The sequence below is a fragment of the Mercurialis annua genome, linkage group LG5 (genome assembly GCF_937616625.2).
Source record: "Mercurialis annua linkage group LG5, ddMerAnnu1.2, whole genome shotgun sequence".
In the NCBI taxonomy this organism is placed as follows: Eukaryota; Viridiplantae; Streptophyta; class Magnoliopsida; order Malpighiales; family Euphorbiaceae; genus Mercurialis; species Mercurialis annua.
This window is the reverse complement of record NC_065574.1, coordinates 3,021,123-3,038,734: the sequence shown is the minus strand read 5'-3', so window position 1 is coordinate 3,038,734 and position 17,612 is coordinate 3,021,123. Positions and strand designations below refer to the sequence as shown.

The 17,612-nt window shown below is 29.9% G+C and overlaps 2 protein-coding genes across 2 annotated transcripts; both read right to left on the bottom strand.

Annotated features, from left to right (window-relative positions):
* Window positions 1-1,416: 1,416 nt before the first annotated feature.
* On the bottom strand, window positions 1,417-11,713 carry LOC126680591 (LRR receptor-like serine/threonine-protein kinase IOS1). The gene is made up of 13 exons (XM_056105742.1): window positions 11,557-11,713; window positions 10,578-11,121; window positions 7,966-8,474; window positions 5,921-6,059; window positions 5,622-5,693; window positions 5,452-5,523; window positions 4,389-4,469; window positions 4,110-4,280; window positions 3,712-3,958; window positions 3,491-3,617; window positions 3,013-3,075; window positions 2,518-2,707; window positions 1,417-1,813 (listed from the first exon to the last, which is right to left on the bottom strand). The coding sequence occupies exons 1-13, from the start codon at window positions 11,639-11,641 to the stop codon at window positions 1,486-1,488; spliced, it is 2,628 nt and encodes an 875-aa protein (XP_055961717.1). The 5' UTR covers window positions 11,642-11,713; the 3' UTR covers window positions 1,417-1,485.
* A 788-nt stretch (window positions 11,714-12,501) lies between these two features.
* LOC126680589 (LRR receptor-like serine/threonine-protein kinase IOS1) lies at window positions 12,502-17,294 on the bottom strand. The gene is made up of 12 exons (XM_050375741.2): window positions 17,198-17,294; window positions 16,575-17,109; window positions 15,703-16,178; window positions 15,123-15,261; window positions 14,983-15,054; window positions 14,829-14,897; window positions 14,663-14,743; window positions 14,406-14,572; window positions 13,949-14,302; window positions 13,736-13,798; window positions 13,363-13,552; window positions 12,502-13,246 (listed from the first exon to the last, which is right to left on the bottom strand). Exons 1-12 carry the CDS (start codon window positions 17,277-17,279, stop codon window positions 12,835-12,837), a joined length of 2,640 nt encoding a protein of 879 aa, XP_050231698.1. The 5' UTR covers window positions 17,280-17,294; the 3' UTR covers window positions 12,502-12,834.
* Window positions 17,295-17,612: the final 318 nt, after the last annotated feature.

The following is a 17,612-nucleotide window of genomic DNA, read 5'->3' as shown; positions in this document are numbered from 1 at the left end:
TTCCCATAATAATACATAAACAGTGATTAAAAGCCAATTATTTCTAGATGTATTTTTTTTTAATTTGCAGCTAGCAACTAGGAACTAGCAAACAATTTCTTTTGTTTTTATTCTGACTTTAAAACAAGTTGACATTGCATTATCAAAAAGAAGAAAAGGTTGACTTACCAACCTTGATGCCCGCCATGCACGTTTTTTTCACATTCTCTTACCATCATTTCCTTGACTAACAAATCAAATCAGCCACAAAGGTTACATTAAATTAATGAAAGTGAAACCAAATTACTACTATTAGAAATTGAAATTAATTCCAATCATGTTTTTAAATAATATATTTGATTGAGTTGATATTTATAATAATTTTTTTCCTTGAGTTTCAATAAATGAATTTAGCAAGGTTAATTAATAATAACTAAATTATTATAACTTTTGATAGTTGAGTCAATTACTTTTTTTATAGCTGACAATATGTTTTGTCTTTTTTGAGTTTTTTTATATCTATGAAAACAACTTCGGTCAAAATGAAATAAATATTCGTAAACGTTATTGTAATATAATAGTACTATAAGCTTTACAAATCAATTTTTGTCTCTGATGCCCATTCTATATATATTCCTCGAAAGCGATTTATTGTCCTGGACAGTTTGGAGTTTATGTATCAGTTCAGGCAATAAGACATTAAATCGGATTATATTTTAATTCTTCCATATTGTAGTACTTTGACCAATTGGGTATATAGTTTTTTGAAGTTTTTATATAAAACAAATCAGTATGGACTAATTTAAAAAATTTAAATTATATTAAAAATATAAATTTATATATCCATATCTATAATCTAATTGATAAAAATATATACTTTTAAAAAATAATTTTGACAGTTTGATGCGTCAATTTTTAACTCATGATAATTATATCTAAAAACAAATGAAAAATATGAAAAGTCTAATTAATAAAATAAAACATAATTTGATATTTTAAGTTATATTTATTATGAATTAGTCCATATCTGGAGGCATACATTTAAAAAAATATAATTATGAAATTATTGTAATAATAATATAGAAATTTTCATAAAATTAGATGGATGATTCATATAAAATTTTGATTTTTTCAATTATGGACTAAATTATCAAAAAATAAGTTAAGGGACTACAAAGTATTTTTGTATAAATTATATTCTTCAAATTTTTTTTACTGTTTGAATATAACTATCAAAATTTATAAAATTAACAGTTAAAATTATTATCTAAAGATACTTTTATCAATTATGTTATAATTATGAATTTATTAATTATTATTTCAAATACATTTTATTATTTTTATATATACCAATTGGATCATTCATCGTTTTCAATTGACAATTAGATATGACCCAAACCAATTTTTTTTTTTTTGGTAATCAAAAAAAGAGGGAGTGTTTGTAGAAGGAATCGATCTCACGATCTAACCAATTGTTGTCTAACGCTAATATCATTTGAAAGCTCTTCATTTCGCCATTTGCATTAGTAAGCTCTCATTAAGTTCAGTCACCACTCGGCTCATGCTTGGCCTTTGAGCAGAAGTTTCAGAAACACAAGCCATTGCTAATTCCACAACTTTCCATGCAGAATTAACGTCAAATTCTCCACATAATTTTGGATCCACAATGTTCTTCATATCTCCTCTTTCAAGCATTAGTTTAACCCATTGGCTTATATGAGTGTTCTCGTCACGAGTTTGAATAATCGCGCATTTCCCTGTAATTATCTCTAAAATAACAATTCCGAAGCCGTATACGTCGCTCTTTTCCGTTAGCCAGTTTGTTAAATAGTACATGTGATTCAAAAATGTTAGAAAGAATTAGATTATCAGCTGGCAATTTAAACTTTTGGATTCAAAACTATTTGATAATACGGTATAATGAGAGTTTATATATTAAAAGAATAAAAGGTTAACGCAGTCCCTGAACTTGTGCACGGTGGTTAACTAACTCATACGTAGCCATTTTTAATCAATTAAGAACGTATAACATTAACAATACTTTCTATTTACGTCAATTAAGGAAAATACTTTTTATTTTAGATGGACTAATCTCTAATGGTCCCTAAATTTATTTATTTTGTACAATTTCGGAAGTAGTTGATCAAAAAATAGACAGTATTGTCTGTAACTGATTTAGATGGCCAAGTAAGAGTTTTTTTTTGCCGAACCAAGTAAGAGTTAATTGACCATGACACATAAATTCAGAAACTGAAATAACCCTTTGCTCTATATTAAAATGTTCTATAATCCAAATTTTTATGTTTTTTTCTATCAATTGCAAATTTGCAACTAAAGTTTTTACTTTCTACTATTATGCCCCAATTTGAAAGATTTATTGTAATTGTGTTTAAATTTTTGCGTCCCATTTTTAATTCCAAAAATTTGTGTCCTTTATCAATTAGACCACACTAACATAAATGTGAAAGTGTAATAAAAGTAATAAAATTACGACTGAAGTCTCACCAGCGAGATTTTACGCGAACAAAAAGTACTTACTCAGGATCAAGATAACCAGGAGTTCCGGCAACAACTGTGGACACATGAGAGCCACCTTCAACAGGAAAAAACCTAGAGAGACCAAAGTCAGCAAGTTTTGCCTGCAAATTATTGTTCAACAAAATGTTCGAAGTCTTCACATCCCTGTGCACAATTGGTGGCTTGCAACCATTATGAAGATATTCCAACCCTGCATTCCAATCAAATTTAAGCTCAATTTATTTACAACTAATTCCTACAAGCTGAAGGTTTTTTTTTTCAAAAGGAATAGTAAAATTTAAAGGAAAAATAGCTCTTATTGCAACCTACTTTTTATAAATTTAATAATTTCTTGATTTTTTGGTATGAGATAACTAAAATCTTTTTTGTAGAAGTTTGAGTTAAATATAGCTAAAATATTAAGGATGAAACAGTGAATATTTTAAATTTTGGGAAAAAGCTATAAATTTCAATAATATCAGGTGGTAGTAATTTTCCCTAAAATCTTATTGCAACCTTGTGCTGCTTCAAGGGCTATTTGCAGTCTCCCCTCCCAGCTTAAGATATTTGAATGGTCGCCTGCATTAATCACACAGAAATCTGAGTTTTAAAACAAGTTGAAGGGAAAAAAAATCGGATAATTGATCCCGAGGTACCTAAACTTTCATTTTAGTCATGCACCAAACTTTAATTTTTCTTCTTTTTGGTTATCATATTTTAATTTTATTTCACCAAGAAGGATTTTTAGTCACCGATATGAAAAAAAATTGAAAATATATCAAAGTTTGGTAACCAAAAATAATTCTTGTTGAAATAAAATCAAATTTCGTCATAACAAAAGAAACTAATTAATATTTAACCACCAAATTAAATTAATTCAAAAGTTTGTGTACTCCTGGAATCAATTACCCAAAACATTCAGGATTCCAATTTACTTTCAGATTTAATTATAAATCAAACCCCAGAATGAATACAAATTCTATAAGATGATAACCTGAAAGTTGTTGTCTTAGGTTGCCATTAGCCATGTATTCATAAATAAGAACCAAGTTTTCGCCTTCATCGCAGTATCCAACAAGAGAAGTCAAATTCTTGTGATAAACTTTCAAAAGTAATTTAACCTGTGACAAATAAAATGGAACGGAGAAAGTAATATCTAAAAGTCACGGGGGGTACAAAGATTTTAATAACTTCAAGGGAAAACAATATGTATACCTCTGCCTCGAATTCCTTGTAACCCTGTACGGAAGATGTAGAGACCATTTTCACTGCTACTTCTGTTTCGGTATCCTCTATGTAACCATGATAAACTATTCCAAATCCACCTCTACCAATAACTTTCTCAAAATTATTAGTAATTTTCAGGATTTCAGAGTAAGCGAATCGTCTGTTTTTCGTCTGCAGAGGTTCATGTATTCCCTTGGCTTCAGCTTCTACCTTACCTGCTACTAAATTTAAGGAGCTCATATACATTTATAGTTGATTAAAAATGAAATTTGGTCTAATATATGATTACACCCATGAACATTTATATTTTTGTCACTTTCATACCTCAACTTTCTAAATAACTATTTACACATGAACTCAGTTTTTTTTGTTATATTTAAATAGAGCATTTACCTTTCTGCTTTCTTCTTCCTTTAAGACACCATACTATTACTAATACAGATAGTACTGCTGCAACGGACGCCACCACGGGAACGATAAAGTTATTCGTTTTCTTCTTGTTGTTGTTAATTTTCTTGCAAGGAAATGATGCACAAAGCTCTGGATTTCCGTCGACACTGCGATTGGTGATGAGAAGATCACAACGTAAATAAGTTAAAATTTGTGAAAATGATAAGAAATCTAGGTCAGCTTGCATGTGTATACATTTATGAATAAAGCCTGACCTTAGCAATAATTTACCGCTTTGCAATTTTTTGAGGAGATCGTCAGGAATTTTACCTGTGAGCATGTTTCCTGCCAAGTTTCTGCATAAGCATTAAGTAGAAAAGGAAATATGAATTTACCTACCAACAATTATAGCTTGTTTGTCAAATATACTATAATTTTAAAATTTTGCCAGTTTGGTCCCTCATTTTTTTGAGTGTTACCGAATATATCCATAAGCATTAACAAATCTACAAGGCTGTGCGTTCGGTTAGTTTGGTCGGTTCGGTCACCGAACCGAACAAACCGAACACCGAAGTTTGGTAAAAATCCCAAACCGAACCGGACCGAATTTTAATTTTGGCTTACACCAAACCGAACCGAAAAGTTCTGTTTGGTTCGGTTCGGTTCGGTGAAAAACCAAAATTTTTTACTTTCTTCATTTTTTAATTTTTTTTATCATAAAATAAATTCTAATATTAAATAATAAGTATTTAATAAATATTTTTATATATTTATTAGCATAATTATATGTTATATGAAATTTATTAACTTATATATCAACTATAATTAAAATATTAAAACCAAAAAATATAAATTTAAATATATTTATATATTTTTTTTATTTTTTATTTTAATTGTTCGATTTTTCGGTTTTTCGGTTTTTCGGATTTTAAAATGCCCAAACCGAACCGAAAACCGAACACCAAACTTTTACCTAATTACAAACCGAACCAAACCATAGTGACCAAAAAACCGAACTGTAATTGTAATTTCGGTTCCGTTCGGTGAAACGGTTCGGTTTGGTTCGGTTTTTACACAGCCCTAGTTGCGACGTAGTACATGCCAAATAAGATAAATTTTGTAAACGTGGATTTACAATATTGCGCCATGTAAACTCTTACTGAGTTGTGGATATTATATGGCAAATACTAAACAATTTATAAATCAAACTGAGAAAAAATTTAAAATTATAGCTGTGGATAGATAACTTAATTTTTTCATGTAGTAAAATCAAGTTGTTTATCTCTTTGAGGAGAAAATTGATTATATGTTATACGTAACCACAAGTAGGTTACTTACAGAAGTTTCAAAGATTTTAACCGAGAGAGAATATCAGGAATGTTTCCAATTAAGCTATTGTTTGATAAATCCCTGGAAATACAATAAAACAAAAATGGAATTAATTTTTTTTTTCTTCATATCAATCATGCAGAATATTTATGGTCTAATTTGAGATTAAGCTCACTTACAAGGATTCAAGTGAATTCAGATTTGCAAGAACAGAAGGTATCTCCCCGGTCAATCCACTCGAGGACAAGTTCCTAAGTCAATTATCATAAATATTAACAAAATTTAAGGAGATAAATAGTTAAAAGTTATGCATCAGGACACAGATATGGAGAACTGGAAATTTAAGTGAAATTTTATGTCCAAAACGCCAAATTTCCGACAAGTTTTTGAAATGGAAAACATTGATTAAACGAAGTGTCCGCGATACTTAAGTTAAAAGTAATTGAAAATAAAATGCTAAAATGTAATATTATCTTACAAAGATATGATCAGAGGTGAATCAGTATGATTGTAGTCGCAGTTAAGACCTTCCCATACATAATCTTGAGGAGCACATGGATCTCCTTGCCAGTTTCTTGTTATTTTATATGTTGACTTGATTTTAATCAGAGCATCAACTATCATACGTACATATACAAATTAAGATTTTAAGTAATTTAAATTCTACATTGCTAAATCCTAAAATAAACAACCATGTTAATAAAATAGTTAAGTGAAAAATAAAAATATAAGTGAACTATAACATTTTGCAATTTAAACGTAATTTTTTCATTTTTACAATTTAAAACACGACTTATTTTTTTTGAAATTCGAATGACCTATTAAATTTGATAAATCGGTTTTGATGTGAATTCCAAAAACCATCTTACAATACAATTCAACAATAGCCTTGATACCAACGAGCTGTAGCTCAAATGGTATAAGCGCTGGGCAGCAAATGTCAAGGTCGTGGGTTCAAATCCTCCCACAAGCGCTCCCCCCTCCCCAATTATCAAAAAAAAAAAAACAATAGCCTTGATGATTTGAATTGTGTATTATTTTTAAGGGAAAATGATTTCATTTATTCATAATTATGACCACATAAACACAAATATTCCTAAAAATAATTTTATCTGTCCGGTCCATTAATTTAATGATTTGTAATAATTATATTTTCGATCAGTAAATAAAATATATGAAGGGTCTAATTGGTAAAAATAAAAAAATGTCTTAGTCTCTTAACTTATTTTATGATAAATTTTATCCATAATTAAAAAAAAATCTAAGAAATTATCTATCTAATCTTATAAGAATTTATATTTTATTATAACATAAGACATTGAATTATCTTATTTTTATAAATTAGACTTTCCATCTTTTTATTTGTTTTTTAAATATAATTGTCAGGACTCACAAAATTGACGAACCAAACTGTCAGAATTATTTCTTTAAAGATATTTCTATCAATTAGTTATGAATAATTCAAACTTTTGCTAGCTGCTACTATTTTACCTAAAGCTTTTAATTTTTATATTAATATTGTGATTTCATTATTTTATTGTAAGTCAATTCTTTTTAATCAATTTAATTGTTTTAATTTTTAGTTGAATTTATAACTTAACTCCGTAAATAAGAAAACTCATTTTTGAAAATTTAACTTCTAATATTAAAAAAAATCCAATATAACATTCAAATATAATTCTAAATTCTCTAATTTTTTTCGTGGTGGAACAAAAAAAAAACGAATTTGAAGTTAAAAATGATCCGAAAAGCCAAATAAAACAACTATGTATTGTATTGAGGTGAAATGAGTGAAAAAATTAAATTGATTAAAAAAATTGACTAAAATTACAACGAAATATTAAAATTAGGACATTATGATAAAAAAAAATAAAAATTTTGAAATTAAAACCAACTGCAAAGGTTTGAATTTATTTTGCTATTAAGTCTAATTAAAATCATTTTACCAAAATAAAAATTTGTGTTTCGAATTGTAAGAATAAAAGTTCTTATTGAAATTCAAAGCTTTCATGATATTATTTGATTCTAAGTCTAACTAGATATAGTATAATAATAAGAAAATCACTTTGAAGTCTCTCACATATGTCATAATTCACAATTTGATTTCTCTCGTTTAAAAATCAAACGATTTGGTCTCTCGCTTTTTTTTTTGCCAACGATTTAGTCCTTCCGTCTATTTTTGGTGTTAGTCAACCGAGTCAAAAGATTAAATCAAAAAACAAAATTAATTTAAAAAAACGATTTGGCCCCCCACTGTTATTTTTGTCTACAATTTTGCCTTTCAACTTTGAAATTAATTTACCCCTAAATCCTTTAACTTGTTGACTAACACTATAAATACATGGAGAGACTAAATTGTTGGCAGAATCAAAAGTGAGGGACCAAATTGTTTGATTTTCAAATAAGAGGGATCAAAGTGTAAATTATGACAGATGTGAGGGACTTTAAAGTAATTTGCTCTATTCTAATTCATAGAAGATATATATTATTAATAAATACTTATAGATTATGTAGTATACGTACCATCTGCTTGATTTGTTTCTGAGAGTGGAAGTTCAACTAAATAAAAAACTTCCATTGCATTGAGAAGAGGTGGCAGTGTTGAACCACCAACTTTAAAGAGTTGAAAATCATAATTTCCCCCAAATATTGCATATCCGCTGAAAATTGTGGTCGAATATAAATAATGAGGAGTAATAGGTCCATACCAGAATTTTCCATTCAATGAAATGTTGAATTCACGGGACTGATTTGCCTCAAGTTTTACAATTTCTGCAAAGTGAAAATATACGTAAAATTTCAAAGTAGTGTCCTCAGGTGACAAGGTTATTTCCATGGGACTACTGCTGTTTCTTGGTATGCCTGCACTTTTCATAACAGTTGACGGCAGCTCGTAGTTATTACTATTTCCGAAATCGATAGTTTGATTGGTAGTTTGATCCGTCCAATCGATAAAATGCACCGGAGCCCAACGACGATCGTAGACATCATCTGGATACCTGAGGCATTCGTTTGACAGAACATTAATATCCCTATAATTTTGATTATTTAGACAAATAAATCTCTAAAAAATTAAACAGTCTAATCCGTCAATTTGTCTTTATCTTTTTTATCAAATAATTCCATGTAAGCAATCCACATCGAATAAAACACGTTCTAGATATAACTGTCTAAATTCATAAATTTAACAAACTAGACAGTTGAATTACTTTAAAATAAATCTTTTAAAGCAGTTAAAGTTATGGAACACCAATTCATTTTGCTTATAAATATTAGGTCTAATAGTGAAAAAAAGCAAAACTTTTAAGACTTGTTGCAATTTAAACCAAAAATTTTAATTTTTGTAATAATAGTCAAATTGTATTTTTTTTCGTTGCAATAATAGTCAAATTCCCCTTTCTATATAATGTTTTTTTGAATTTTTTGCCGTTCTTGTAAATTTTAATATATTATTATTCATCAATAAATAATAGCCTAATATCCTAATTGAAAACAACAAGTTTGGCCATCAATTTCGTTATTATTGTAACAAAAAAAATGTGATTTGACTATTATTATAAAGATTAAAAGGTTTGGTTTAAATTAAAACAAGTCGTAAAAGTTTGATTTTTTTCCGCCATTTGACTTAAATTTTACAGCAAAGTGGTAATTGGAGACAAAAAATAACTTTCATTCAGAAGTCAGAAGGTAAATTAAAATCATCAAAGAATGCTAATCTAGGCCGGGTCCTTCGAAGATTCACTGGCCTAATTAATTAAATGTTACAAAAATCTAATATATTTATATATATTTGTTTTTTAACCTTTTCTTTTCTAACATTTTTGGTCTATGCATAAATGATGAACCGGTCTGGGTAAAATTTCCTCAAAATTATCTATATCTATACTATCTATTAATTATCTTATATGTGGGAAGGGGGGAACTGGCAAAATTACGGTAGTCCGGCTTAATAGCTCAAATGTGTCCATAGCAATCTTAATTGACATCATGCTTTATAGCATATAAGAAACTTCACTGATACTTAATAAAACATTAATAATTCTAATTTTTGCAGTGATAGATTTTATAAATGGAAGTTTAATTGCAATGGAAACAATAAATAAACAAATAGAAGTATAAGAGTTTTATTTGTATCAGAAAAAATAATTAATTATAAAATGCTATTTTAAATAAAATTACAATATTAGAGTCAATATAAAATGATCTCAATAAGAATAATTAATTAAGAATCTAAATTTAATAGAAAAAATTAACTATACTAGACAAATTTCTGAAAAATTATATCAAAATGAAAGTATAAATTCAAAAAATTTAAGATGTAATTTTTATATTTAATTAATTTACATATATAACGGGTCATATAACATCATCCATATGCTATAATTAAAAATTAAAAAATCATATTTAATATATATTTAATATCATATAAAAATAAAGCATCTTAATAATATTCATGATAATTTATTAAGAACTAAAATATTATATTTAATATATATAACGGAACATATAAAATCACTCACGTGCTACAATTTTAATTCATTTAGTTAATATTTAATAAATATAACGGGTCACGTAAATGCCGCTCACGTGCGTAGCACGTGGCGAAACGCTAGTATATAAAAGCACGGATGGAGGGGGGACATGCAAATTTACTGAATAGTCCTTTTCAGTTTACTACTAAATAAAGGTTTTATAATCATTAACTAATTAGTTAATTAATTAATCACTATTGTAATTAAAGTCCTAATTAGAATAGGTAGCTAAATTATCTCCAATTTAGTTTTTAGTATGTATAAAATAACTAAATTGTCTCCAAATTAGTAGGAATACCTATTTTTTAGTTTGATTGAACTATAAAATTAAAATATTATATTTGGTCAAAAAAATATTATTTAAATTTCTATTTTATTATTTTTAAAGATATTATTAATAAAATTAAGTTAATTATTTAATTATGGTTATTATAAAACCAAAAGAAGAATAAATTCAGTATGGAAAAAAGATTCAATAACCGAATATATTATATTTACTTTTATAAAAATTATTTAATTATGGTTATTATAATTTGACGGGTTACGTTACGAGCCACGTGCATAGCACGTAATGCGAAACTAGTCTAAAAAAAGCTAGATTACCTTACTGTACTATTAGTTGATGAACCGACATCATCCCGTTCGAAGAGTGCCAGCGATCCATACTCGGATACATAAATTCCATGTGGTAGAGGCCTTAATTCCAACGCAGATATGAAAGGTGTTCCTGAGTTTGTATTTACAAGACAGACATGTATGTACTTTGATTTGGGACGATGTATGATCTCCTTTCTTTGCGGAAAAGATCCATTCAGTATTTGTACAGTGACCCATTTATTAGGTCCTAAATACAGATCGAACGAAGGTTTCTGATTTAGACCGTCATAATTTCCGTACATGAAAGTAGTTCTAATTAAATATTCAGTATTGTATTTAGTCAGGGTGATATTGTAACAATGTCTGTTGCCCTGAGGAAAGCTTCTGACGTACCATAGAGGCCGGAAAATGTTATTTGCGCCGGATTCAGGAGTTATGCTCTTACTTATGCCGGTTTCAATGAATGGTTCATCGGAAATAAAATCGAGCGTTGTTGCTTCATCAGAATAGCTAGTGTTTGCTGGTAAGCCACAGTCTAGGCTAATAAAACCTGAGAAAAACAGAGGACAGCAGTTTTAGATAGCAAATTCAGGATAATTGATTCTCTGGGTATCTAAATTATCGCCGTATATCATTAATTTTTATAACCAATTTTGATTTGTTGCATTTTGATGGTTAAACTTTAATTTTATTTCAATAGAAGCTTTTCCGGTAAGAAATGCATATGTGGATATTGATTTTTGTTAATTTCCACTTAAAAACTTGTCACACATTTATATATAATTTTATTTTAGCTTAAAGTTTTTAGGCTAAGTTATGGACACGCGATAAGTTTTCAAATAACAATCGACTGTTACATATTGAAATGAAATTAATCAGTGATAATTAAAATGACATTGAATTACTAAAATAAATAAGGCGATAGTTTGTATACTCGGAAAATCAATTGCTAACAACCAGATATGCAAAACTAGGGTTTATGAACCTGATTGGTCCTGGCCATGAATAGAAATTGCCAATGTTAAAACACAGAAATATACGGAAACGAATCGAGATAAGATGATATCCATTTCTGTCAGGAATTTTCTTCTTGCTCGGACAATATATATAGAAGTGAGACCTCTCTTGATCTGAACTGCCAAATAAACTAGCCGATTGATAAAAAGTTTTTAGTAAACGACACAAATAGACCCCTGAAATAAGAAAATATATGAGAAGTGAGGACAGGACAGAAACATTGATAGCTAACAAGGACAGATAAAAATATATCTTAAAACTTTCCCGTAGAATTTCCATTTTTTTATTGGTTTGGCTCCTCCAAAAGTAAAAGATCAACAACTTGGCCTTTCAAAATAATTGTATAGAGCGGATGAAATTATAAAGTGATATATAATTTATTGAAAAATAAATAATTTGAAGTGTACAAAATAAATATCAGTGATATTATTTAAAATTAAAAAATTGAACAATACACATTCTATGTATGTCCATTTATGCTGTCCAGAATAAATGCAAATAAATGTATACTTTTTTTACGAACTAGTTGTGTATATAACATCTGCTTTAGACTAGTGTTCTCTTAATACTTAATGATCAAGAGTCCTTCTCAAAAAAAAAAAAAAATTGTCAAGAGTCGAGACTAAATTAATTACTTGTATTTGTCAAATTTAAATCACCCGAAGCATATTTATTTTTCTCTAATCAATTATTTTATAATCCAAACTACAAAACGAAGTTGACTTTCTAGAAAAGGAACCTTTAATTCCAAGTCAATGAGCTCTGTAATATGATTTTGTACCATCACAATCTTCTCTTGTCATTTGACTAATTAAAACAAAAATATTAGTGTTAGGTCGCTTAGCTAACTAATTGGAATTTAATTAAACTATCAAACGAATAACATAAACATAAGTAGAACGCAAATATAATGTACCAACACACAATATTTATTTAATACAAATAAATTTCTTGCATAGACCGGATCTTCCATTAAACGGGTCTAGCCAAGAATGTTTCCTCAATATAAGTAAATTATTTTTGTCTAAAGGTAAATGGAAAATGAAAAGACTATCTTGCGAGAGTAATTATTTCATACAACATGTGTTTATTACAACTAATATCGATAAATTTTACTTTTTTTTTGGACATAATGCTTTTTATTTATTTAGCAGTCTGCATATGCCCAAAACATGACACTAGTATATTTGTAATGTAAAAGATGTGTTGTAAAATGACGTGACACATTGTTGCAGGTAATAATTTTTCATCTTGCAAGTGGAGTTTGTCCGCTATGCATAGCCAGAGTCATGAATTCAGCAGAACATTTGGATTGTGAGCTATCTGCGTCCCTTGTTCTTTCCACCTCTGCTGCTAAACATTCATTCAGATCTATAACTACTCGAGTCATAGTTGGCCTTTCTGCAGAAGTTGCAGATACACAAGTCATTGCTAGTTCAACAACTTTCCACAGTGAGTTAACGTTGAATTGTTCGCCTAATCTTGGATCAACAACACCAAGAACGTCTCCATGTTCAACCATTGAGCTAACACAATCAATTAGATGAACCTTTTCTCGGGTTCTTGAAATTACAGGTTTACTTGTGATTATTTCTAACAGAACAACTCCGAAGCTAAACACATCGCTTTTCTCTGTTAACCAGTTGCTCACATAGTACCTACAATTCAATCCCAGATCACCAAACTTATTTGATTGAAATGGCAATAAATTAGAGTGGGTTGATGAGAAATAATTTGGTTTATATGATTAGGATTTTGCGATTCAGATTCTTACTCAGGATCAAGGTAGCCAGGAGTGCCGGCAACTGTGGTAGACACATGAGAGCCACCTTCGACCGGAAATGCTCTCGAAAGCCCAAAATCAGCCAATTTTGCTTGAAAGTTGTTGTTCAATAAAATGTTTGTGCTCTTAACGTCCCTATGTATAATTGGCGGCTTGCAACCATTATGAAGATACTCCAATCCTATAATTCAATGAACGACATATGTTATCTGGAGAGCATTAAGTACAAATTATATGTCACTAGAGCTGCTCAATAGGTACTAAATTCTCCTTAGATTCTGAAATTCAAGTGCAAAACTTCACTACGAGTCGATTAATTAGAACACAAACGATTAATGGTATGTGAAATGGAAGACTAGAGAACCTTGTGCTGCCTCAAGGGCTATCTGGAGTCTCCCCTCCCAACTCAAGACTTTTGTGCTTCCATCTGCATCGAGGAAAATAAGTTTATTAAATAATTCTTCTTGAATTGAAATCTTGATTATATTGCTTGCAATGAAAGAAATTGCGTCACTACTCTGAATATCATAAACATATATCAAGAAGAATAAATCAAATAGAACTGCTAGAATCAAACCTAATAGGCGATCTCTTAGATTTCCGTTAGCCATATACTCATATATAAGTACCATGTAGCTCTGTTCGTAGCAGTATCCGACGAGGGACGTCAGGTTCTTATGATGAACTCTCAAAAGAAGTTTAACCTCTGCTTGGAACTCTCTATACCCTTGAATAGAGGATAGAGACAACACCTTCACCGCGACTTCGAGATCATCCAAGTAACCATGATAAACTGTTCCAAATCCTCCTCTTCCAATAATCCTCCGAAAATCATTGGTCATCTGCTGGACCTCGGAAACTGTGAACCGTCGTTTTTTCAACTCCAGGTCTTCTCTCCCGGTTTCACCTTCTATGTTCCTCGGCCCGACAACTACTTGAAGTTTTATTATAAGTTTCAATTAATTAACACCTCTTTAGTCTTATTTATCTTTTTGTATTAATTGAATGAAGTATTTGTACATAATAGAACTTACATACAGCTTGCTGCTTGTTTCTTTTAACCTTCCATAAAATCATTGCCATGCCAACTATAATAATAAGAGATCCAGCGATAGAGGCAGCAACAGGAATTGTGACGTTCTTCTTTTTCTTTTTTTTGTTGCAAGAATCTGATTCACAGAGTTCTGGATTTCCACTGGTACTATTTTTTTTATATAAAAATAAATGAATAAATAAATAAATAAGAATTTGAATTTTTGATTTTATGGGATTGTGTTCTTGTCAACCATACTTTAGAACCAGTAAACCTCGTTGCCATTTATCCCGGAGGACTGCTGGAATTTTTCCTGTCAGATTGTTTCCTGCCAAGTTCCTGCACAAAATTTTTAAACCATTAAAAAAGGACTAAACAAAACAGAAACAAATTTCACTGTTTGTTTCACCATCAAGTTACTTACAGGGATTTCAAGGGCAATTTAGAGAGAGAACCCGGCACATATCCCGTTAAACTATTGTTTGATAAATCCCTGAAATTACAATTTAAATCGAACCTAAATTTATTATTCGTTTGTTTTGCAAATTTATTTATTCATATGCGATTAGAATACTTACAGAGATGCTAGCGATTTCAGACCTGATATATCAGAAGGTATTTCTCCAGTCAATTCACTGGAGGATAAGTCCCTAATTGAATTTTTCATAATTAGTAACAATAAAAAGTTTTTAAAAACAAAGTGATAAGCGAAACTTACAAAGATGTGATGACTGATGAATGAGTACTAGTGTTGGTGCAATTAAGACCTTGCCATACATAATCCTGTGGGGCACATGGATCTCCCTGCCAGTTTCTCGTAATTTTATAGGTTGACTTGATTTTCATGATAGCGTCAACTGCGATAGATCGACTTTTTGAGCAAGTTTATTATTTTTAGGTCATTGATTCTCAGGATACTCAAACTATTGTCTTATTTCATTTTGGTTCGGTTATTAAATTTTAATTTCATTTCAACGGGATGTTTTCTGTCCAAAAATGCATATGTGGCAGCCAGATTTTGCTTGTTTTTGAATAAAAACTTGCCATGTATGTATAATTTGACAATCTTTCAGTCACAAATAAGCAAAAGGTTATTGTCTCATGGCAAACATAAGCAAAACACATAGGGAACAGAATACATTTTCTGAAACGAAATTAAAGTTTAGTAACAAAAATGAAACGAATCAAAATTTAGTCGTCAAATAAAATATTGCGATAATTCAGGTGTTCTGAGAATTAATTACCTATATTTCTGGTAATACATGCTAACTTTCAGAAAAAGAAATAAAAATATGTACCATCATCTTCATCGGTCTGCGGTTGTGAAAGGTCAACAACACCGAAAACTTCGATCCCATTGATGAGTGGCGGTAGGTTTGAATTTCCGATTTTAAAGAGGGAGAAGGAATATTTTCCTTGAGGCAGGGGATTTTCACTATATATAGTGACTGCAGACAAGTATTGAGGTATAACAGGTCCATACCACATTTTTCGATCCACAGAAATGTTGAAATTTCGGGATTGGTTCGCTTCAAGCCTTAAAATTTCAGCAAAGTGCATATAAACATAAAATTCGTAGCTGTTACCCCCAGTTTCTATATAGAATTCCAACGGTTCACTCTCGTTTATAGGTACGTTAGCAGTGCTCATTACTGTCGATGGTGGCTCGAACTTGATATCAAGACCTGTCTTAATGGTCTCTGTGGTATTTATAATCTTCCCTTTCTCAAAATTCAACGGAAACCATAGACGATCGTATTCATCGTCGGGGAACCTGAGTAGTCAGCTTGTTAGAACACAAAAAAGGCTTAAATGTTAAAATCTTCAAATAACCGATTCACGTGAACAAATTGAGGTTAAACATTTATATAGTATAAACGGGTCAATCCATTTATGATACGACTTAAAAGGTTCTATTCGTGGCCAAATTATAACACAAGTTAAAATTTATAATACAACTTTGTCAATATGACGATAATTAAACAAATACGAGTATTTATTTTTATCTTTTTAGCGCACAGGTGATCAGAAAACAACTAAAAGTACATGTTTAATATATTATTAATAAGTTGATATATAACTATCAAAAAAAAAATAAGTTGAAACATTAATTCAAAAATAAAGGTTCAAATAAGATGGAGACTTAACAGTGGTTTTTATTATCTCTAACCTGACAGCTTGACCGGTTAATGAGCCGACATCTAACCGATTGAAGAGTGACAGAGATCCAGAAACGGTGGTGTACGATCCATTCTGCAGAGGTCTTATCTCTAAAGCTGATATGAAAGGTGTCCAGGGTCCAATTTTGACAAGACAAACACTTATACGGTTCAAATTCGGAACATGTATTATTTCCTTGCTGTAACGAGTGGTTATGTTGGCGATTTGAATATCATCCCATTTATTCGGTCCTATATACAGATCAAACGCCGGTAGCTTATTTAAACCGTCATAATTTCCATACAAGAAAACAGCTCTGATCAAATACTTTCTGTCTTTGATAACTTCCACATTGTAACAGTTTCTGACTCCGTCAGGAAAGCTTCTGACATACTGTAACTGTTTAAAAAAGACTCTGATTTCAGATGAAACACTCGTACTGATGCCTGTTTCGATGAATGATGCATCCGATATATAATTTAAGCCTGTTATTTCATCGCTATAACTGGTTTTTTCGGGTAAGCCGCAATCAAGGCTGATGAATCCTGAGACAGAAGAGAAATGCCGAAATGTATTGTTAGATATCTGAAATTGAAGAAACAAAAACTGATAATAAAATACGGAATACGAAACCTGATTGATCTTGCCCATGAATCAGGACTGTAAGAGTTAAGACACAAAGAAACTTGATCAAAAGGAGCAGGCAGAACACCATTCTTTCTTTTTTTCTTGGAAATTGGGAGAATGCGTAGATTACACAAGGCAAAATAATTTTATATATCCATATATATTTGACCAAAATAATAAATATATCCTTAAAAATATTTATAACAATCTAATCCATCAATTTTATAATTTGCGACAATTATATCGACCCCATCGGACATATAATCTTCAATTTAAATTTACCATAACTCCATAATTCTTTCTTACCTAAAATAAAGATTAATCGTGTAAAATAATCATTCATGAAATTAAAACTAAATCGTCAACTATAAAAGTTAAATTAAAATTGAGGATTGAATATAACAACTTATAAAATTAATGG

Bases quoted from the DNA above. Each gene is read 5' to 3' on its own strand.
- LOC126680591 (XM_056105742.1), bottom strand. From the start codon at position 11,641: ATGGATATCATCTTATCTCGATTCGTTTCCGTATATTTCTGTGTTTTA. The intron at 11,122-11,556 runs GTTCATAAACCC...TGTTTTTCTCAG, and splicing joins TCATGGCCAGGACCAATCAG to GTTTTATTAGCCTAGACTGT. The intron at 5,524-5,621 runs GTAAGTGAGCTT...TTGTATTTCCAG, and splicing joins CTGAATTCACTTGAATCCTT to GGATTTATCAAACAATAGCT.
- LOC126680589 (XM_050375741.2), bottom strand. From the start codon at position 17,279: ATGGTGTTCTGCCTGCTCCTTTTGATCAAGTTTCTTTGTGTCTTAACT. The intron at 15,262-15,702 runs GTACATATTTTT...GATCTATCGCAG, and splicing joins GCAGACCGATGAAGATGATG to TTGACGCTATCATGAAAATC. The intron at 14,898-14,982 runs GTAAGTATTCTA...TTGTAATTTCAG, and splicing joins CTGAAATCGCTAGCATCTCT to GGATTTATCAAACAATAGTT.